Genomic DNA, 23,733 nt, shown 5'->3' with positions numbered 1-23,733 from the left:
TGCAAGACTGTAGGAAGAAAAATCCTACAGTCTTGCACTGTTGGATTTTTCTTCATTTACAGAATTCCTCAGCCAAACTTTTAAAATGTCTTCTGAAATGCACGTTTCTACAAGTGGAAAGACCTTCGCAGAAAATTTATCGGAAGTCATTCCGATTGACTCTTATGATCTGAGGTGGGATTCAAGTTTATCATATAATTGAGTGATGCTTAGTTTCGATTTGGTTGCATCTTTAACAACTAAAGTTAATAGTTCACGAACATAATATTCCACTAACAGTTTCTCACGACTAAATCTTGCTTTGAGGCTTTCAATCGCTTTTGAATAATTCTCTGCTATAGGTGGATAACTATCGATGATCTCTTATACCTGGCGACATACACTGTACTAAATATTGGAATTTATCTTCTAATTCAATCTGTTTATGCTCATGAATTCGTTTAAACTGACTCCAAAAACATAACCATTCTTTAACTTAACTTTAAATTTCATTAACTTAAGTTTGAGAAGTTTCATTTTCGATTTCTCATTATTTAATACATTTACGTTTGGTTGTGATTTACTTTCTATGAAAGAATTGATGTAAACTAGAGCTTCATCGTATTTGACTTTATATTCTTCTATAGATTATTCAAATTCGTCGGAATAACTTTTACCGTTATCGTCACCACTTAATGCAAGTTCTAAAATTTCGTTATCAAGAGTCATTAAATCAGCACTAATGCGTTCTAAAGTAGCTAATTTAATCTTAACATCATTTATTTCTATATTTTCATCATCAAACAGAGACATTAAACATTTATATGTATTAGTAAAGGATGCTCGTACAGTGCCTCCTGACAAGATGCTCCATTGTAAACCACAATTTAATATTCAATTAAGTATTCTTTAGATAAAGTACCGACCTTTCTTATGTTTTAATCATTTTTAGTGGTCACCAAATGTTAGATACGACAGTAATCATTTTACCATTTTGTCCATTTATTTTCTTTATTTTACTTAATAATTTTTAGCAAGCTTAATAAACAAAACTAAAACAAACTTAAATGGTTCTAGTGTTGATTTGTGTGCCCCTTCGATTGGCCACAAATTTCAGTGATGGAGCACTATTTCTGGTTTTCATAATGTTTTGTTTTCAACGACTTTACTGTTGGGTACTGACTGAAAATCCCCTTGGCGCCGATCTTGGCGTCAAAAAAATCGCCAAAAATTTGAGGGCCACCCAATTATAAACTTTTGCCACTTAAAGTATTATTTTTTTAGATTTTAATGGACAGTCGTGCCTCTATACAGCACCTTTCTTATTGGTCGAAAGTGGGGGACAAAATTAGCATGAATATGTTAGACCTTATTGCCAGGCTCTCCACTGAACACTCTGTACACTTTCAGTGGGTTCCTTCACATGTTGGTTTAAATGGTAATGAGATAGCGGATTCACAGCTGACATATTTCATGGTGATGCAACACTCACTTATTTTGAAATCTCCTCTATCAAAAAGATGGAGTCGAGTGCACTTTGGAGAGTCCCACCTGCTCATTCTTGGTACTTTGGTAAGAATCCTGGTTGGTGTCACCATCTGAATAGCTAGAAAACAACAAACAGCTCTCTCGTTTTTTGAGTGGTCCAAATCCCTCACTTTTCAACACGGATGGAGGATCTTTGCTTAATGTCCTTGGTGCAAGGTAGATCAAGCCACCTCCAATCATATTTTTAAATGTTTAAATTTTACGATTTTTGAGATTTTAAGGGATCTGCTATTGTTTTAGGACTTTTCAGAGATTTTTGGTTTCATGGAGGTGGTATAGCGCAGTCTGGGATCAGAAACAACAACAACTTAAATTATAAAAACTATTGCCACTCTCTATATATGCCACTAGCTATATATATATATATATATATATATATATATATATATATATAAGTGACTATACTTGACATTATCAATTTTATCTAATTGAGACTTCAAAGAACTTTTTTTTTTGTTTTATTGATATTAAAGTGTTATTGTGTTAATTTATCCAATTTAGATTTTTTTCAGGTTTTCAGTTTTTTTATCCTTTGTCATAATACAACTAATTTTATCTTGTAATGAATTAATTACTTTAGCATAGATTTTAGCTTATCATGGATATTTGTATGATATTTTTTATAATTTTGTTGTTGAAAAAAAAGCTCTATAGAGGAATTAGATATTTCTTTTAGTATTCCTTTAATTAAAATTGTAGTTTTTTTTAATATGATTTATATAGTTTTGAATTGTTAATCATTATAATTAGTTAAGTTACAGTTAAAAAAAAGTAAGCATTTAGAATTAAAAAAAATCTATTTATATTTCTTTAATTAAATATTAGAAATGCTCCATTGCCAGATCCTCAGCTAGAAGTGTCCCATTTTGAGAGATCTAGAGAAGAAGCTCTAATGCTTGGAATATATGTAATTTCCTTTGATTCAACTATGTATTGTGTTTGAAATTAATTTTTCTGAAAATGTCATTTTTAGATTAATTGAGAAATAACTTTTCAGAAAGCTGGAAGCCATCTCTCATTTTTTATTCTATCCAAACTTTAAATATTTTTTTAGAGGTAAATGGAAACTCTTAAATTTCTTATAAACTCTGAAAAAAATTCATTCATTAAGAATCAAGTTAAAGTCATTCCAATTAATTTATGTGTATTTTCACCTTACTTTCGCGTAACAAAAGTAAATATGATTTATTTTAAGGTTAGAATAACAAAATCAGTTCAGTTTTATCAATAAAATTTTATTTATTTTATGTCTTTATAGCATAAATGTCAATTTAAATAGTCCATAAAAATCAGATTTAATCAAAAATAAAATTCTTCACTATTTGGATGTTATCATAATGATATGTGTGCTATTCCAAAACATTACCATTACGATTACCATTAAAACTCGCAAGATCAAAAGTCATTGTGAAAATGAGCTTCAAAGGCAATTATATAGACATATTATGTTTATGGACTGTAAACTATAAATAAACGGTAATATCTGAATCTAAGTCATCTGCTTAATATATTACTTACCATACAATTTCATTTATTAGAGCATCTCAAATGCCATAGATATTATTTTTTAAATTGCTAAAGACTGAAAAAGGGTATCAAAATATACTCAAATAAAAAAATGAAGTATTTTTTAAAAGTTGCACTGCATGTCCATTTATTATTACAATAGCCTGGGATATTGTAAAAAATAATTTTTCAAAGTTTGAAGTCAATTTAAAGTAGCTGAATATAATATATATTGCTTAATTGTTGCTTAATATATATAGTCTCGTTAAATTTAGTTTTAGATTTTGTTGTATAAAAATCATATGATTTTGTTATGGATTGTTAATTGTTGAAATTGCAAGATAATAATATAAATGGAAGGAGGATCTCAATGAAATTGTAATAGCGTTTTTGTGACAGTTAATGGAATGTAAAATTTTGGTATTACCATGAGGAAAAACAGCATTTTATTGATTCAACATTTCTGTCTATTTTTTTGCTATGGTAGCTTTCAGTTTATCTAGCTGATATTAGTATTTGCCAAAATTGTTGGTTTCAATTTGAGGAGGGAATTCATAGTAAACTATATCTTGATTCTTTCCAAATAGGCGAAAGATTTTTCTTTGGATGAGATCCAGGTTTTATGTAAGGGGGAAGTTTGTTGTCCTTAAATCAAACGCATTTTCCATGATATTTTGTTATAAAATTTAATTGTCTAATGGCAAGCCTCTTGAAGACAGGATCTTTTTAATGTTCCCAGAGAAGCAAATTGCATATAGATATGTGGTTCATAATACTAGTTTCCATCAGTATGTGGGGAATCCAAATATCATATCGAATGATATATCCCTTCTTGGTCAGATGGTTATGTATGATTATTGTCCTGACATCTGCTATCTTGCACATAGTAAGTCACAAATTTTCAGTGAGCGAGATCAGTATTTATTGTTGCTGGTTGTCTCTTATAATTTTACTTAACGGTCAAAATTGCTAGCTCTGGAATTTTTAAATCTACCTGCATATCTTCTCTTTTTTTTAAAGGAAAAAAACAAAAACATAAAATATTGCAAATACTTCTTTTGACTATCTACACTGAATGTGTAGAAAAGAGTTTTAAGATAAGTTTGTTATAAGTTATATTTAAAAGATATATTTTAAAATAAGTTTATTTGAAACAAAAATTAAATTTATAGAATTTAGTAATTCATTCTTTTTCAACAGGCTCCTGATGATACAGAAAATGAAAATTCTGCTGACCAAGCAGATGAAAGTGACCTTAGAGAGGAAGTATTGGGATTGCCAACAAATTGCTATTCCTGCAGCGCACCTTGCATGACTAATATGAAAGTTACTCATATCCTTTTATTCAATAAATTGAGTTTGTGTGAAAGAAATTCTTTAGAATTCTGTCTTGAGGACTTAATGGATATTTTAACAAACAATATTATATAAAGTGTAGACTTTATATATTAATAGGTAATCATTCTCTGCATAATGAAAATGATATGAGCTTTTATTGCATTTCAGCTCAAAGTTCTTTGGATATGAATATATCAACATTGTCAGAAAAAGAGATTTAAAAGAAATCAGATACTCTTCATCTAATAAAAAAAGATTGTTTATATAGATTATAATATATCATGTTTTTGCAAATTTTTTATTAACTCTTGTCAAGAATATTTGCTTGGTCATGTTTCCATATCTCACATTCTGCAAGATGTTTAGCATTCTTACTTCAAGAATCCATTTGTATTCTTTTTTTTTTTTTTTTTACCAAAAAAAATTTTTCTTTGAAAATTCCATATTAAGGGACAATCAGATTAAGATAAAAGTCACCTTTTAATTTCTTTAGGTCTATTTTATCAAAAAATTTCTCAGCTTTACCTTTTTTTTTAAAGTTATATAATTCTAACTTTTTAAAGTTTTCTACCAAAATTTTTTTTCAACATATTTAATTATTTTGCATTTAATATTGTTTAAGATTTCCTTTTTCATTCAGAAACGCTTGCTTTCAAAAAAATTTATCTTAAATTGGAAGCATTTGAACAGTTATCCTATTTTTGTTGGATTTTGGAAAGTTTATTAGTCTATATATATATATATATATATATATATATATATATATATATATATATATATATATATATATATATAATATTGACCAGCAAGCTTTTTGAACATAAGTTCTGGCATAAAGATTAAACAGTTACCTAATTAAATGTCTGTGTATTTTATTTTTAAATCCATTTTCTTTTGCAAAATTTGTAAAACCAATCAACTTTGTTTTCTATTTTTAATACATTTGTGCAAATCATCTAATTTTCCTTTTCCAGTTGTTCTCACTTTAGTCTTTGAACTTTCTATTCATTGATTCTAGCTTCAAATTCAAAATTTGTGATGCTCTTCTCGACTTCAATCATTTGTCACCATGGATCTTATTGTTCACTTCAACAACCTTTTTTGCTCTTATATTAATGATTGACTTCCACTGTAGTTCTGCATTTGATATCATACAATGAGATTTGATCATTGAAATTGAAGAATATTGTTGAATTTATATCAATTTATTGCTTATACTATACTTTTCACTCCATAATGAATGGTATTTTCAAGAATATTTATATACATAGAAAAATACTGTGCATTTCCTTGTAATTTGATATTAAATTTTTGTAATAAGTTTCATTTCAAAAATGATAAATTATTTACATATTGATACTTGTTGCTTAAGAGAGCTAGTAAAGGTCAAAAATATAAATACTAATATTTTATTTATTGCACACATGATTTTTTTTTGAAGATTTATCCTGAAATCCAGATATGCTGTTAAAATTCAGAAAACATTCCATTTAATAGTTTTTTTATGCTGTATTTACAATTTTTATAGTTATTTGTATGTTATTTTAAAAATTAATATTAAACCTATTTGAATTTGGACTATTTTATCAATATTGATGTAATAATTAAAATTTAAAAATTTAGTTTCTGTATGTTTCTAATTTTTAATATTTTATTTTCTTAACACCTTTTCAAAAATACCACATTTTAAAGATGTAGTTATAATGTCCACATATTGTGAAACATGTGGGCATAAAACAAATGAAGTCAAAAGTGGATCTGGGATTGAACCTCATGGTATGCGAGCTATACTTAAAATAGAAAATTTAAAGGATTTGACTCGTGATCTTTTAAAGGTAATTTTGATAATGCTTTTGATACTCTTCAAAATGATATTCTTTTTGAATTACTGCTTGTTTTTATCTAATTGACAAAATCATAAAAAATTATTTTTAAATTTTTATTCTGCTTATGTTTTAATAACATTCAGTGTCATTAGTGACTTGTTTTTGGATGATATGATTATTCGAATATGATTTTTATTAATTTCTAATTCTTTTATTTATATTGTACTCTGTATTGGGCACAAAATTAAAGTATATTTTTAAACAGTAAAATTAGCCCCTAAAAATCTGCTTAATTTTCATAATTTATCATTTTTATAAATTCATGCAGGAAAGGGTAAAGTATTATTATTATGAAAAAATATTTAAATTATAAATTAAGTTTTAATTTTTTTTACTGCTAGGATTTTAATGTTTTACTTCTCTTCGTCCCTTATTCTTTGTGTAAGAAATTTAAACTACATAGTTATGATGTGTCCCAATTTTTCCAATAAAAATGGTATTCATGTAAGAAATGAAATCTTTTTGTGAATTTTATCTGGTGCACAAATGTGTAATTTTGTTTTGTTATTTCATTAATAAACTAATTTATATTCTGTAAAATAATTGCTTGCATCTTCGTTAATCTTTTATTTCCTAGAGTTTTCTTTGCTAATTGAATAATTGTTTCCCATTCAAACTTTTTTAATGTTTAAAGATCTATGTATAATTTCTTATGCCTATTTCTTTTATTTTGAAAATAATATAAATTTGAAGCTCTAATTATTATGTAAAGTAAGCCTTATTAGTCAATGAAACTGAAAAGACAGATTTTTACTTCAAAAGTAATGAAATTAAATAAAAAAAATAAATCTGCATATATTTTGATGAAATATAATTAGATTTTAATTGAAAGCAATATTACATTATATATAATTAATAAAGCTTTATTTCTTGTTCATTATCAAATTAGTTTCCTCTTGACGATATTTAGGAATTCGTGCTGAACTAATTTGATCTTAGAATAAAACTTCTCCAAATGTCCTCCTCTATTCAAAATCAGCTATTCATAAAGTTTGGTTGTTCCAAAGAGTTTACATTTTTGATAGGCAAAATACTAATTAGAAAAACTCTAATTCTTTATTTCTGGCAAAGTAAATTTTAAGACAACTGATTAAAAAAAATAATTTATCTGAAGATTATTATTATTATTTTTAAAAGGCACACTTTGTGTTTCCTCAAATCTTTTTGTTCCTTTGTAATTAATTCCTTGTTTTTTATTGGGAAAAGTGCATGTATATTCAAATTATGGCTGTAGTTATGGAATAGGTAATAATTTTGTTTATTTTGTTCGTTGACTGTTGAATGGAGCATTTCATCTTGCGATGGCCAAATCTCTATCAGCAGCGTTTTTACTAGAGTCCAACTAAGCTGAATGACACGAAAAAATTTTTGCACATTCTTTCTTATGTAAAATTATGTTATGTTAGTAAACTATTTGCAACATTCTTCTGGATCAAAAGATTATTCTTATGGAAAAAATGAATTTTTTAAAATTTTTTATTTAATACCCATAGTCACTTAATTTTCTACTCTAGTAGAAGATAAAGATTTTGTCCATTCTCACATTAGAGAAGGAATCTATTTGATTCCCAGGGTAATTTTGGATTGCATTTGCTTTTTGATTCTTTTTATTTCCATTAAAGTTTACTATTTTTAATGGATTCCACAGAGGTGGCAGCAGACATTTGCCGACGGGGGTGGGGCAAGACAAATCCGACAGGGGGGCAAGCACGATATCTCTAACTTGTCTTCAAAATAACTCATAATAATTAATTTTACATTTAGTTAAAGAAAATCAAGTATTATTTAATTCTTTTTTATTCATATGCTGATCCTTTTTTTCATTGTTAAAACTTTATAAAGATATTTGTAAGAAAACAGGTTCTCAGTTTCTTGAGATCTCTGTTACTTCTCAGACACTTGTAAAAAAGTGTTCTCAGTTTCTTTTACTGACCATAAAAAGATTGTCAATATTTGAGTCTATTTTTTAATGAGACATTTGAGATTTAATTTCTCTGCAATCTAATTTTTTAAAAAATATAGTCATATTCCATTCTAGATTGTAATATATAGATAGAAACACGGATTGTACCAGAATGACGTGTCATGCTAAATGGACAAATGCATACTCTTACTATTTTACATCAGAAGCTATATAAAATGAATGTTGAAACAAAAAGTTTTATAAAAGTAACGGTTTTAAAAATACAGAATAATGAATAAAAAATATTCGATGTTTTCTCCAAAAACGGATTTTTTTTTGTTAGTCCCCTACCTAAAATATTTGTTAAATAAGGATTGCAACAACCAGCAAGAATTAAGATGTGTTTCGAATCCGAGGAAAATAAGTGCGCGTGCTCAACAAAAATTTACTATAGTTCGGACACCAACAATATAGAATGCAGAAAAGATACAATATATTATTTTTTACGAAGGCCAGAGATAATATTTTGTAAATATATGTACAAACTTACTATTTTATGTAAGATAGGAAAAATATTCTTATGAATAATAGACTGCTTAAACGTTAGATCCCCCTTGTATTTATTTTTCTATATATATTTAAGCTTACAAAGACCAATACATTTTATTTGAAAAAAAAAAAATAGATCTTGAATATGAATTCACCTATCTTCATTTTTATCTATGCACTTTCTGACTATTTTATGTACTATTAAGTACTTTCTTAATTCGAAGTTATTACAAGCTAATATTCCTATCAAAAGGGGAGTTTTATCCCGTCAGTTGCACGCATAGGCTTTTTTTAACCCTTCATATACAATGGCGAGTCTAACTCGCGAATGGAATTATTTAGTTTTTAATCTGTAATTAAGTGAAAGTATTAAGTAATTTAAAACGCTAAAATCACTTGAAAACGCATCATTACCTCAAATGCCCGTATATTTTTCTGGGGATTAAGATAACGATAATTGCCCCAAATAAGATCTGCTATTTAATTAGGAAATTAAGTAAATTCGTATATCAAGGGGTTAATGTGTTATTTATGAATATTCTAAGAATAACCATTTTAATCATATTTTTATCAAAGAAAACAGATACAATTTACTTACTCCAGTGATTTATAATGAATTCACATAATTTGGTTTCAGCAAAATAACTCTTAGCATGCGTACTCACAATAATGTCAAAAGAAAACAGCGTTTTTTTTTTTTAAATTTAGTTTAACCATTAACTAGATTTTAGTCAGACGATTCTCATAGTGAAATGAATAAAATAAATTTATCAATTCGTTACCGAAGAAGTAACAATTATATGAATAAGATGATTAAATTTTAGAACTTGGATTTGAATTATGAATTATGGAAAACAACTCTATCGTCCTATTCATGAACAATATAAAAGCTTCAATTTCTCTAATAATTACACTGGCAGGTAATCGAAGTGCTCGATGAAAACAATTTTTTTTTTTTTTTTCATAATCTATGATAAAATTTTAGCCGAAGGATAAAGGTCAGTCGGAAAAAATGTGACGTCTTATTCATTTGCCAGATTATTGACTATTCATCTAAACATAGTATAAATTATATGCTGAATGAAAATTATGACATTTAAATAAAATGACTGAGAATTTGGACTCGTCGACATCCCTTCGCATTGAATTCTTAGTCAACCGATCAAAATTTTTTGACAAAATGCGACATGTCTTATGTTTTATACACATGTCATCTTGTTGGTTATATTGCCAAAAGTAGTGCAAATTAAAAGCTTGATGAACGACATTTGAATCAAATGTCTCAAAATCTGTGGACATATTTTTCGACATTCATCATATTTAGTTCATAGCGGGCCGCCCAAAAGTTATCGGCAGAATACGGTCTCTTATTCACTTTTCGGATATATTGCCAAATCTAATGCAAATTATAAGATAAGTGAACAACATTTCAATCAAATGTCTGAAAATCTGCAGATTTAACATCTTCGGCACTCACTGCATTGAGTTTAGTCGACCGACCAAAAATTGCAAGCAAAATGAGAATATCACCTTGCCAATATCTTATTCACTTGTTACCTTTTCGGTTATATTGTCTAAAGTAATACAAATTATAAGCTTAATAAAAGACATTTCAATCAGATGTATGAAAATCTGCGAACTTAACGTTTTCGACATCCATTGCATTCAGTTCTTAGTTTGGTCTATCAAAAATTGTACGCAAAATACGGCATATTATTGACCTACCGCCCTATCGATTATTGACCTACCCCCAATCGATTTTGCCAAATATAGCCAAAACACTTTAACCATTACTTGGATATTTCGATTGTTTACAATATATTAACTTTAAGGTGGATTTTAAATAATCATAATCGATAATGCTCAACTCTCTACAACTATTATGAAATGGTGAACACTTTTGCCGACGAAACTCTGAATTTCTCGCCGACGGGGGAGGGGGGGGCAAGAGGCTGCCGACAGGGGGGCAATTGCCCCCCCTGCTACCGCCCCCCCTATTAAAGTGGAGTTATCCACAACTTCTAACACTCAAAAGAATTAGATTAGAGGAAAAAAGATATGGATATGTTCAAGTACAAAAGGAAAGATATCGTTCATATGCAAGGCTACATTTCTAGTTTATTTTAACATCTACCTAATATTTTATATGTACCAAGCAAAAAATAGCTTTAACTGGGATAATTTATTTGAAAGAATTTGTTGTGTTTAAAATTAATATTTTATAATTAATTAATAATTGATTAAAATTAATATTTTTTTAATCACTTGAATTTAAAATTTACTTTAATTTTTGGATTGTAAACATTTTTGCCGTGCTTCTGAGTCTACATATGGTTAAAATAAGTGCTATCTTATCAAAATTTCAGATAATATTCTTTTGAAGCTATATAATATCCGATCAGGTTAAATAGCTTCCATCTTCTTTTTTCTGCTTTTCTTTTTGGACTGGTCATGAATTTAACAACAACAACAACAAAAAAAACCCACTTTTAAATGTGTTTAATAAAGGAGAATTTTCCTCATATTGAAAAAATTATCATTTAAAGAATTCATCTCCTGCTTAATTTACTAAAAATAATGCATATATTTATAAGTATATGGAAAACATTCTCTTCAAGGAGAAGCAGATAAGGCATTCTTTAACAATAATTTTTATTCCTCTTAAGGTTAGGGAGGAATTCGAATTTTATCCATTGTCAAGATTGCTTTGTATGACACATGCACAGACAAGAGTCATACAGTTCAAAAAGGAAGTCAGAAAGCAGTGAAAACATTTTATGGAAAAATATTTTAACTGACATAATTCCAGAAAGGATTCTGCTAATACAGCATTTTGGCTTAGTATGTTAGAATCATTGTTGAAAAATAAAAACTATTGTAGCTCAGAAATTAAAGTGAAGCTGTAGTTTAAATGATTAGAAAATAGTTTTTTTTAGGATGCAGATAAATTGAAATTGTTATATGCAGACACACTTACAAATATAAAAAAATGGTATTTTTCCGTTAGGCAGGCGCAGATGTCGCCACCTGTGAACCAAACGCGAATTTGGTATAAGAAATTTGGCTTAATTCTACATTAATTGGCGATTTTTCACTTGCACCCAACTAACAGAAAAATACAAAAAAAAAAAAAAAAAAAAAAAAAATTCTCCTCATTTTTATGTTTTCCTGTATAACGGATTTAAATTTAAAATGCATTTTTCCATTTATGACTTTATATTTTTAGATGCATTATATTAAATACTTTTTTAGACCTTATATTTTTAAAATTTCTTTATTTTTATGATTTGTTATGTAATAATTATGTTTGTAATTTGAAACATTCATGGTTAAAGAATTGTAGAAGACCAAATTTTTCCTATTTGGTGTTTTATAATTTTAAAAATATGTAATGATGTTTATTATAATATTTTGCATGCATATTTTTTTTTAGTCTGATACATGTAAGATTTCAGTAAAAGAAATAGAATTAGAAGTGGGACCCTGTGCGTTTGGTAGTCGATATACAACTGTTGAAGGAATACTTGCAATAATTAAGGAACAGGTATTAAAGTATTTTCAATATATTTTCTGCAAAATGCTATGAATTGTTGATATAAATTTATTTTATAAATAAATCTTAGAATGTAAATGTCTGTAGTTTTATCTTACTTAATGAGCAATTTTTAGTTAAAAATATATTATTTGGTTTATGATGGCTTTATCCGTCTATTTATTTTTGTAATTTTCTAGATTAACAGTTTCAGTATTTCATTTATGTATTTTCAGCTTATAGAAAGCAATCCTTTCATTACTGGCGATAGTGCTGATTTAATCCGTAAAGAAAAATTAGAGCAGTTTTTGACGAAAATAGATGAGGTAATGTATGAATTATATTTTGCGTGATGCCTAACATATAATTTTGAACTGAAATAACTGGACTTATTGTCTTTGTTTCTGCAAGGAGTATGCATAATCATACCATTTTTATTTTCGGATTTCGAAACTTTTGCAGATAAGCGTATACTTTTGGAAAAATTTGGATTGGAAAAATTTCATCTCGTAGAATCTATAAATGTACTATCAAAAATATTACTGAATCTAAATTTTTCTGTAGTTCTTCAGCCGTATCAGTTGACCCACTGACATTTATTTAAAAGAGTTCCATTCATCTACAATCATAACTGACTGAGTTATGAAATTTTGAAAATCACTATTTTAGATAGATTATTTCAATGGTCATCACAAGGAAAACTCACCAATTAGGGCATGGTGTTTGTCCAAGATAGCATCATTCTAATGATAAAAATCAGAGTTTAGTTTCAAATAATTTAGACTTTTTGTTTAAAATATTATTATACCAAAAATATATTACTTAATATGACTAATGGGATGAGAGAATTATGTAAATTCTGTGAAGAGTACAGTGTAACTTTTTCTTCAGAACATTTACTGACAGAAATAACATAAATTATAATTGTTAAATCATTTAGAGCATTTTTTTTTCCATCTGAAACTTTTTGCCTACTCCTAACAGTTAAAATAATTAGCCATTGAACTATGATTAGAATGGATGCATCTTTATATTACAGGATTTTGTATAGTAATTGTATCCAAGTATTTGACATTTTTGTTTTAATTTTTGTGAAAAGAAAATTTAGCTGTCCAAACTTTAAGAAAAGTTTCAAAATTTTATGCAATTTGTAATTCATTACTTTCCATTTACTATTTAGCTATAAATGTTATGCTTGTGAAAAATTTTATATCTGTTTTATAAATGCAAATCATAATTAGATATGTTTTGAAATCAATGATATGTTAGTTCTGGAAATTGTATTCAATAAAGCATTGTGCATAGATATGGTCTGAACTTTAATAATTTAAAAAGTCAAAAGAATGAAGAATTTACAAAAGTATTGTTCATTTAAGCCAATGCTACTGTTCAAAGTTGCAATTTTTGGAGTATTTGTCAGTTGAATAATCAGCTAATGTGATGCTGACAGGCTGAAAATGAAATAATTGTTTTCTCACAAACCAAATTAATTCTTATATGTTGTAAATATTTTCATATTTAAATACAAATATTCATTTTTTTTAGAATTTTTCTTTTAATAAATAGTAATTCGAATAATTTCTTTCGGCTAATAGATTTGGTATTTAATATGAAGAGTATGTATATCATTTCCATAAAACACAAAATGTTTATCTTATTTCAAAATTCATTTGAATAACCACATTTTTAGATGGAGTATTTGCATTAGATACGAATTTGGAATAATGCCTTAAGATGGATGAAATCTGGGCATATCACTCATCATTGATCTTAAAATGGAAAAGGAAAGAATTGTGGAAGCAAAGGTTATTTGTTTATCATTTTAAATTCACCAATAATGATAAGCAAGTGCCAGATATAAACTGGGATATTCATGATAAAGAAAGCTGATCAATAGTGGATATGCAGATTTATTAAATTTGATGTGTAGGAATTTAAAAAGAAACAAAAACAATTAATGTAATTTTTCAAGATATTCTATAGTGTAAAGCTTTATGCAGAATGAAATTTTTTGTCAGCAATATGTATAACAAAAGATTTTATTGAAAAAATTAGAATATATAAGAAATACAAAAGAATAAGCCATATTTTTTAAAAACCAAAAGAGGAAACTATTTTGAATTTCATACTTTGCTCATAAATTAAACATCATGATCTTTTCAGAATTAACTGCACTTTGAAATTTATAAAAAAATTGTACAATTAATATTTCTATTTTTATCTAGATTATTGAAGGTAAACGAAAAGTTACATTTATCATGGATGACCCTTGTGGAAATAGTTATCTCCAGGTAATTTTTTTGTATGCTTTTTTATTTAACTTACCAATATTTGTTTTGTAATATTGTGGTCGATTAAGGTGATAGAGATACAAGTCATTTATCAGAAAAAGTTTAGGAAATTTATTCTAAAATAAGGATATTTTTATTTTGATAATTCATATCAGATTTGATAGTTTGCTGGTCTTAAGTTAGATGGAACATTGTCAGCAAACAGGGAAAATCAATCATTTACTGATAATCAGCAGTGGAGACTATTCACCTTTCTGGATACATATCAGGCAGTGAGATATTGATATTTTAATTTCTGCAGTATTAGAATTGTGACAATGTAGGATTGTCAGCACCATGTCTGAGAAGTTCCTTCCATTCAAAAATATAGCTGTCATACATCTAGTTTAGGATGCATTCTGCTTCACATTGTTCAGATTTTTTTTAATCAACTGATCAGTAAGGTGTTTGATTTACTGCCCTTTTTACAATCTAGGAACATAAGAGTCATTTCCAGGAAAAATCTTAGAATTGGTTATTTTTAATTTGCCAATCAATAATAAGCATTATTAATCAACAATAATTACACAAAATAAGGATGTTCATAAATTCCAAAATTTTACTTCATATATTAGGTAGTAAAAAACAAATAAAATATATTAATAATTCATTTTTTAATGTATGGTTTAGGAAAATATAATTGGACATCAGTTCTTAGCTTTTTATAAATAACCAGTGGAAAATGCCCTCTCAGCTTCAGCTGATATTGGAAGAACTGTTTTCAAAGTTTTATCCAGTTTCATAATATTTGCTAGTCGATTTTTTATTGATTCAGATAACAGGAATTCTTGCTTCTGGATCGTTTTTCTTAAACTGCAGTTAGAGAAAGGAAACTTAGGAAGAGAAATCTTTAATGTTGTTGTTAACATTAAAATAGTGTGTCCAGTATTATAAACCAGAACTAATTTGATGTAAATAAATTTATATCAGAATAAATGAATTATAAAATATTAATATTGTCTGTAAGAACTTTTTTTCTTCTTCAATTCTTTTTTTTCTTCTTTTTCTTTTTTTCTTCTTTCTTTTCTTTTTTTTTGTGCATGCTTATTTTTTTCTCTTAATTTTGGGTGAAGCATTGTCATTACAGAATGTTTGCTAAATTATGAAATCTTTGAAGTATTGGATGAATACGATTGTTAATATTTTCTTTCAACATTTTATTTTCTTTATTGTATGCATTTCTGACATTCTCATACAATAAACAAAATGTTTCCAAATGTTAAAGAAATACTAAATTAATTAAAATTTTTCATTTAATTCATTATCGGTACACATTTCTCTTGTTATTTTCTCAATAATTTATAAATAAAAAGAAAGTATAACATTTCTCTTATGCATTTTGATGTTTTGAAACTGATTGTCACAGAAATTTGCAAAATTCTTTCCTTTGATTTTTTTTCTTTCTTTTTTTAAAAATTTATACTTCTAAAGCATTTTTATTTTTGTGCTATAAAGAAAAACATTTGGTGGTAAAGACTGGTTTTCCGCTTTTTTCTGTGTGATACAATATGTTGATGACTTCTTATTAATATTGCTGAGTTGTAAGTCAATGCAAATTTGCTGCCATTGAAATTGTTTAACTTTTTTTATTTTGATACATTACTCTTTTTTAAATTTCACTATTGCTAATGTTTTTCTTAAATTGCTTTCTTGTGTTTATAAACTATTGTTTTTCTGTTAGTGGAATTATTGTTCAATTTTGATTAGTTGTTGATAAATGTATGAATAGGGAAAATTACACTAAAAGGAAACATTTTATTTAATTCTTAAGCAGTCAACCAATGTACTTGCAATTTTGTATTATATTGTTAATGTATGAATTTATGTCAAACAATTCTGAGATACAATTAGATGGCTAAAAACCTCTTTTGAAGTTGCATATATAATTTAGTTTTAAAAAAAAAGAAGAGGGAAATATTGTTAAAATTGAAGCTTATCTGAACCTAAAAAGTGAAAAATGTTATTGCTTATTGAATTGTTTACTGACTGTTGAAATTTATTTGCCCAGGTTTATATATATATATATATATATATATATATATATATATATATATGTAGAGGTATGTTAACTCTGGCTCGAAAAACATGCCTCTACTAATCGGATTAAATATCTCTCACGGGCCCTAGGGGAAAGCCCGGTTGAGATTAATGCGTGGAGATGGCTCATATTAAGAGAATCACACACTAATTTAACATAAACAAATTTAATGAACTGGACGAACGGCTGGGCCGCTTTACATCGAGGGACGCTAGTACAGTACCGAACACAGTTCTTAGAGCGGGAATCAGATAGCTTCTTATTGGCTGTTGAGAGACGACGCGAGCGCCGTTAGGATGACACTCCGTACCGCGAACGCCGCTAGGATGACGCTCCGTACCGCTAACGCCGCTAGGGGGACGCTCCGTACACTACAATCGGCCGTCCTGATGATCTTGACGTCCTCGTCAATCTGAGAAAGAATCTGGAAAAAACTCAAAAAAGAAAATTTTAGATTTTTGCAAACATTTTAGATTTTGTAAAGTAGATGGTTTATGCAGTTGTAGACCAAGGCTTCATATAATCTACTGCTGTAGAGGTATGGTTGGGGCCTTCGTGGATTCCCACTTTCTCCACTAGGTACCTCTCGTGTGGCTTCTTCGCTGTAATGCGATAGGGACCATGGAACTTCGGGCGAAGCTTCAAACCACTCCCGAATTGGGTCCTCTGTATGGCCACTAAGTCACCTGGATTATATTGAGTAGCTTTCTTCCTGCGCTTGTTGTAAGCTCTTTTATTCTCTTCTTGAAGGCGCAAGATATTCTGTCGCGCTTCTTCGCGGATGTCCTCGCGGCTGTCGATGACCATTTGCTCATATTCTTCCTGTAGGATATCGAGAATTTTCTGGTCATTTTTATGCCTCATTTGCACACCGATCATGAGTTCGAAAGGAGTAAATTTTGTACTCCGTGGAGCAGTAGAGTTAAATACACGTTGTGCTGCTTGAACATGAGTGTACCATTTCGTGGGATCATTGATGGAAAGTTTGGCAAGCAGGGGGATAAGAGTTCCATGAACCCTTTCCACTTGTCCATTTCCTCGTGGTATTCCTGTGGTGATTTGAATGTGATTAATATTTTGATTCGCGCAATAGTTTGTAAATTCCTTGGAGGTAAATGCGGAACCTTTATCCGTGATGATGCGCATAGGATTTCCGAACACTGCTTCCTGCAATTGCAGTTTCGTAATTGCATCATTTGCAGTTACACCTTTAACAGGATATAACCAAACAAACTTTGAGAATGCATCTATTATAGTAAGAATATGATTATAATTTTTATTGGTTGACACTAAGGGTCCAATAAAGTCAACATGGTAAGTACTTAGAGGAAAGTTTTCCTTCGGAATTGGATGTAAGAACCCTTCAGGTTTACCACGCTTCCGGTTGACTAGGATGCATTCGACACAGTTCTGTATTACCGATTCAATACTTTTTTGCATATTCGGGAAAAAATAGTCACGTTCGATAATGTTTTTAGTTTTCTCCACGGCGAAGTGCCCTTTTGAATGCGCGTTCTTAATTATTTCGTGTTTCATTAGTTCAGGTATTACGAGCAAACGATGGTTGTCCTGACATTTATACAGAATGTTATTTTGTACCACGAAATCAATTTGACTGTTATCTTTACATAATTCTTTCAATTTTTTTATATATTCATCTGACATCTGTGCCACTTGCACTCGCGCTGTTAAATCATCACAAAGTGCAGTCATGACTGTTGGGTATCTACTAAGTGAATCAACGTGACGCATTTGACTACCTGAGCGATGTACTATCTCATAATCAAAATCTTCGAGAAATAAAACCCAACGCGCTATTTTAGGAATTAATTCTTTTTTAGTAATAGTCTGTTTGAACGCAGAGCAGTCAGTGACAATTTTAATTTTAGTTCCTAAAATGTAAGTACGGAATTTCGTTAATGCTTTAATAACAGCTAAAACTTCTAGTTCATAGCTCGATAGATTTTCTTCCTGAGGTGTTGTTTTTTTACTCATATAAGCTATGGGATGTAAATTATCATCGTCGTCAGCTTGAAGAAGGATTCCACCGTAACCTAATTTGGAAGCATCTGTATGGAGTTCCAGTTTGGAACCTGGTTTGTACAGATGTAAAACTGGATCTTGCGATAATGCTCTTTTAAGGGTCTCAAACGCTTTTATTTGAGAGGGACCGAATTCAAATTTTACACCATTTCTAAGTAAATCGCTTAGAGGTCTAGCTATTAAAGCATAATCTTTAATGTACTTCCGAAAATATCCCGTTAAACCCAAGAAACTTTGGATTTGTTTTTCATTACGTGGTTGTGGAAAATTTAGTACGGCTGAAGTTTTTTCAGTTGATGGCCTAATTTGTCCATTTTCGATTACTTGACCAAGAAAGTTAATTTTTTCTTTCAGAAACTGACACTTTTTTAGATTTAACTGTAGGCCAAATTCAGAGGCTAAGTGTAAAACGCGTTCCAATTTTTGAATACCTTCAGAAATGGTTTGAGAGGGGATAATAATATCATCCAAGTAAACAATTAAAGTTCCGTCATGTATTAATTCTTGAAAAATTACTTGAATGTAACGTTGAAACATAGCAGGTGCATTCGTAAGTCCGAAACAACATTTTTTAAACTGGAATAATCCTTCGTGGCTAATAAAAGCCGTGTACTTTCTGCTGCCAGGAGTCAAATCAATATGAAAGTAAGCATTTTTGAGATCCAATGTGGAGAAAATTTTGCCTGAGTGTAACTTATCAAAAATATCTTCTATATTTGGTAGAGGAAATTTATCTTTGATTGTTTTTTTGTTCAAAGAACGGAAATCAATACACAGTCTGGGTTCGCGATTTTTACGTTTCACTAAGACAATTGGAGACGCATAATCAGAATAGCTTTTTTCGATGATACCCTGGGCAAGCCATTCCTCGATTTGTTTTGTAACTTGTTGTTTTTCTATGGGAGCAAGTCTACGAACCGGTGAAGTCACAGGGATGTCATCAGTTAAAATAATTGACATTTGCAAATCTGTAGTTCGTATTTTATTTGGAGAGTAATTTGAAATTAAATTAATTACATGATGTTTCAATTTTTTATCAGATAAATACCCTATATCAAAATCATTTTCAGAATAAACATTTAAAACATTTGTGCATACTTCCTTCACTAACCATTCAGAATTCACATCAGAAAAACTCTGTTCAAAACAAGTATCAGTTATTAAATTAACATCAACAGATTTATCTTTATTCAAAGATATATCATCACTCTGTAAATAAAATTCAGAGTCAGCATTTATCTTCGAACCAGTAGTAATACTTTTATTTTCATTTAGGAGAGAAGTTGAATTATTATCATTTTTATTGGGAAAAGTATTTTTAAGATCTAAATAACTATTAGATGGTAAAATGCATTCAAAAGAAATATTAGTATCAGCAGCTGCTAAAACTCTTTTCACTTCTGACTTTTTATTAACATGACTAATATCTATCGCCACTAACGGAAGACTGACAATTGAACTGTTCGCTAATTTAATTTTTGTGCTACGGCCTACATAATTTAATTTCTTTACATAATTAGGATTAATAATCATTAATACGCTTCCGCTATCAACCAAAGCTTTAATAGGAACGTCGTTTACAATAATATCTGCGTATTCCAACTCAGCGATTATTAATTCTTGTGGAATTTCATTTGATTTTAACATGGAGTTTACAGGATTTGAGTTATGGGATCTTCCCTGATTGTTATGTTGTCTAGCATCAACATTTTGTGGACAGAATTTTATTAAATGCGATGTAGAATTACATTTAAAACAAGTTTTCCTATCAATATTTCCACCGTGTACATGATCATTATTTTGGCGGGAATTATTGACGCGCGGCCTTGAGCTGTAGTCATGTGTATATCTACTCTCTTCCCAAAACAAACTTTTATTTCTTGCGCGAAAGTAAATGTCTATTTCTTTTGCTAACATCAGCGGTTTTAACCAGTCGGAGCCTTGTTTGATCAAAATGTGCTCGGATGTGTCCTTGTCAAGAGTGCTGGTTAATTTATCGGTTACAATTAGTTCACAAAGGGTCGCGAAATCTTTCACTTTTCTTAGTTCCAAATAATATTCTAAATTTGCTTTTAATCTTGAGACGAATTGCACGTGATTTTCCCCTTTAAATCTTTTGGCGGCTTGAAAGTTATCCCAACATTCTTTAGCAGATGGTTGGAATTCTCTTAACACTATTCTTTTGATTTCGTCATAATCTTTTATTTCGCTTTCGTTCGCGTATAACAAAACATGTCGGCATTTCTCACCCAACAAATTTAGAAGGACTTCGGCTTTGTATTCAGTTTTAACCTGTTTTGTTTCGAAAGCACGTTCCAAAATATTGAAAAACAAATTGAAATTTTCTGATTTAGTTGGTATTGGCATTGTTAATATGCGGATGCTTTTAATTATTTGTTCGATGGACTCCGCATGATTTTCTTGAGGAGGTCCGTTAGGACTACTTATTCCGGTCGCTTGAACGTTTCTCATACTTTCTTCATGAGCTAAAGTTAGTTTTAATTTTTCTAATTCAAACTGTCTTTCCTTTTCACGCGCTTTTTCTGCCTCTTCACGCGCTCTTTCTGCCTCTTCACGCGCTCGTTCGGCCTCTATTTTTCCGCGTTCCTCTGCTTCTATTTTTTCGCGTTCCTTTACAGTTGAAATGATAATGTCTTTAACAAATTCCAAATCATCTTTAGCCGCTTGGCTATTTTCTATAATTTGTTTAAGCTTCACAATATTTGTTTTTTCCGGAACTACCTCACCTATTGCTTCAGCGACAATAATTAAATCTTTCTTTTTTGTATTTTTAAACATTTTGAATATGCCTTTATTTTTCCTAATAACAAATGCTAATATAATAACGATAATAATAATAATGCTAATATTTCTTCAAAACAGAAATTTCTAAAATAAACACATTCAAACAGTTTCTTTTTCTTGAAAAAGTCATTCACAAGTATACAAATCTTAAAATAAATGCTTGCAAGATTCTTTAATCAAAATGATATAGAAAATTCTCCTACCTGTTCTTCTTCAATTATATCCGTTGAGATAATATGCAGGAACTTCACAATTTGTTGGCCACTGCCGAAGCGAAGATTTGCTTGAAAAATTTGTCGACCACTGCCGAACCGAAGATTTTCTTGAAAATTTTTGTCGACCACTGCCGAGCCGAAGATTTTCTTGAAATATTTTGTCGGCCACTGCCGATCCGAAGACTTTTCTTGAAATATTTTGTCGGCCACTGCCGATCCGAAGATAATTCGACGAAAACTAATGGCGAAATTCCCAGCTTCTTACAGGATCGAAGATTATTTTTCTATTTCCGAGGTCATTGCACTCCGGACCGAGCCCCCACATGTAGAGGTATGTTAACTCTGGCTCGAAAAACATGCCTCTACTAATCGGATTAAATATCTCTCACGGGCCCTAGGGGAAAGCCCGGTTGAGATTAATGCGTGGAGATGGCTCATATTAAGAGAATCACACACTAATTTAACATAAACAAATTTAATGAACTGGACGAACGGCTGGGCCGCTTTACATCGAGGGACGCTAGTACAGTACCGAACACAGTTCTTAGAGCGGGAATCAGATAGCTTCTTATTGGCTGTTGAGAGACGACGCGAGCGCCGTTAGGATGACACTCCGTACCGCGAACGCCGCTAGGATGACGCTCCGTACCGCTAACGCCGCTAGGGGGACGCTCCGTACACTACATATATATATATATATATATCAGGCATTTTTTTAAAACCTGGGAATATCTGGAAAAATTAAGTTGCATAAATGATAGTCTTCACGGATATTTAAATAGTTACACAAACACATAGTTACAAATTTTTTTCTTGAATAATAGAATACTTTTTTGCTATACATTCATTTTTTCAAAGTAAAAATATGATTTATACTTTAGTAACATTAACTTTTCAATTTAAGTTTGCTATCAGTTTTTCACTCACTTTTTAATATGGTGGAATTTATAAATTTTCTACACTGGTTTGTTCTTGATGAAAATACACTATTTTAATACTTTAAGATATGGTAATTAGTTAATCGATTGATTAAATTATATTCTAATTTTAGAATATTATTTGAATGAGTTTATAATTTCCTTATATTTATAATGGTGAATTATAAGTGAAGTTCTAAAAATGAGAAAATATTGAAATAAAAATTTTTTCACTTTTTTAGTTTATTAATAAAAGTATGTCTTCATTCAGCTTATTTCTTCTAAAATGATGTAAAATAGTTATGATGCAAGTCTTGAATAAAGAAATATTTCCTAATTTTTCTTTCATTTTTTTAAGAGCTTTGAACCTCCTGATGAAAATCTGACAATCGAAAAATACACACGAAGTCAAGAACAAGACGACGAACTTGGCTTATTGGATATGAAAGTAGAAAACTATGAAGAAGAATCTTAACCACAAATATTCTAAGTGGCAGTGCATTTACTTTGTATTGTTATTTCTTTGCAAACACTGCATAACTTATTATGAGTTGAAGTGTCAAGAAATCTTGGTGGCATTTTTAATGTTGTAACTTTTAAAAATGAATTTTGTTCTTTATTTCATTTGTAATTTCATTTAAACTTATTTGGCATCATTACAACATATAAATTATTGAAACAATCTAAATATTTAAGCTAAATTAATTTAGTTAAATAAATTTTTATTTGTTGATTATTTATTTAAAGGAATTTTATTTGTTGTCAAGTATTATATTGATATTTTGATGGAGTTAACAAAATTTTTAGATAGGAAATAAAGATTAATGCATAATGCATTCATAACATTTTGTAACCAATTTCAAATTTTATAATAAAATTTTGCTTTCAGTATTTTTTATTTTGTTTAAAATTGTGTTACATTTTCAGACTCATTCAAAGATCTACTTATTATTTGTTGCTAGAATAGTCATTGTATATGGAATTTCAGACCATGCTAGCTGGAGTGCTTTTCTTTCAACTTTTAGTAGTGATTCACAGTGTGATATTTGTGTTAAACTTCATAATATAGTGAGGGCAATCTCTCATCTGTGGCTGATTGGATCCAAAATTTGGTTCTAATTTACTAGAATAATGCCAAGGCTAC

The 23,733-nt window shown here is 29.3% G+C and overlaps 1 protein-coding gene across 1 annotated transcript in view; it reads left to right on the top strand.

Annotated features, from left to right (window-relative positions):
• The window catches only part of LOC129983846 (zinc finger protein ZPR1-like), a 32,358-nt gene extending 9,145 nt beyond the window's left edge, over positions 1–23,213 (top strand). Inside the window, exons 7-13 of the mRNA XM_056093506.1 lie at positions 2,353–2,434; positions 4,234–4,367; positions 6,047–6,206; positions 12,143–12,253; positions 12,478–12,567; positions 14,467–14,532; positions 22,948–23,213. Of these exons, the coding sequence (XP_055949481.1) occupies positions 2,353–2,434; positions 4,234–4,367; positions 6,047–6,206; positions 12,143–12,253; positions 12,478–12,567; positions 14,467–14,532; positions 22,948–23,064 (760 nt within the window). The 3' untranslated portion in view covers positions 23,065–23,213. The remainder of the gene's footprint in view (positions 1–2,352; positions 2,435–4,233; positions 4,368–6,046; positions 6,207–12,142; positions 12,254–12,477; positions 12,568–14,466; positions 14,533–22,947) is intronic.
• The last annotated feature ends 520 nt before the right edge of the window (positions 23,214–23,733 follow it).

The sequence above is a fragment of the Argiope bruennichi genome, chromosome 9, assembly GCF_947563725.1.
Source record: "Argiope bruennichi chromosome 9, qqArgBrue1.1, whole genome shotgun sequence".
Taxonomy (NCBI): Eukaryota; Metazoa; Arthropoda; class Arachnida; order Araneae; family Araneidae; genus Argiope; species Argiope bruennichi.
The sequence above is the reverse complement of the archived record's forward strand: the minus strand, read 5'-3'. Positions and strand labels throughout refer to the sequence as shown.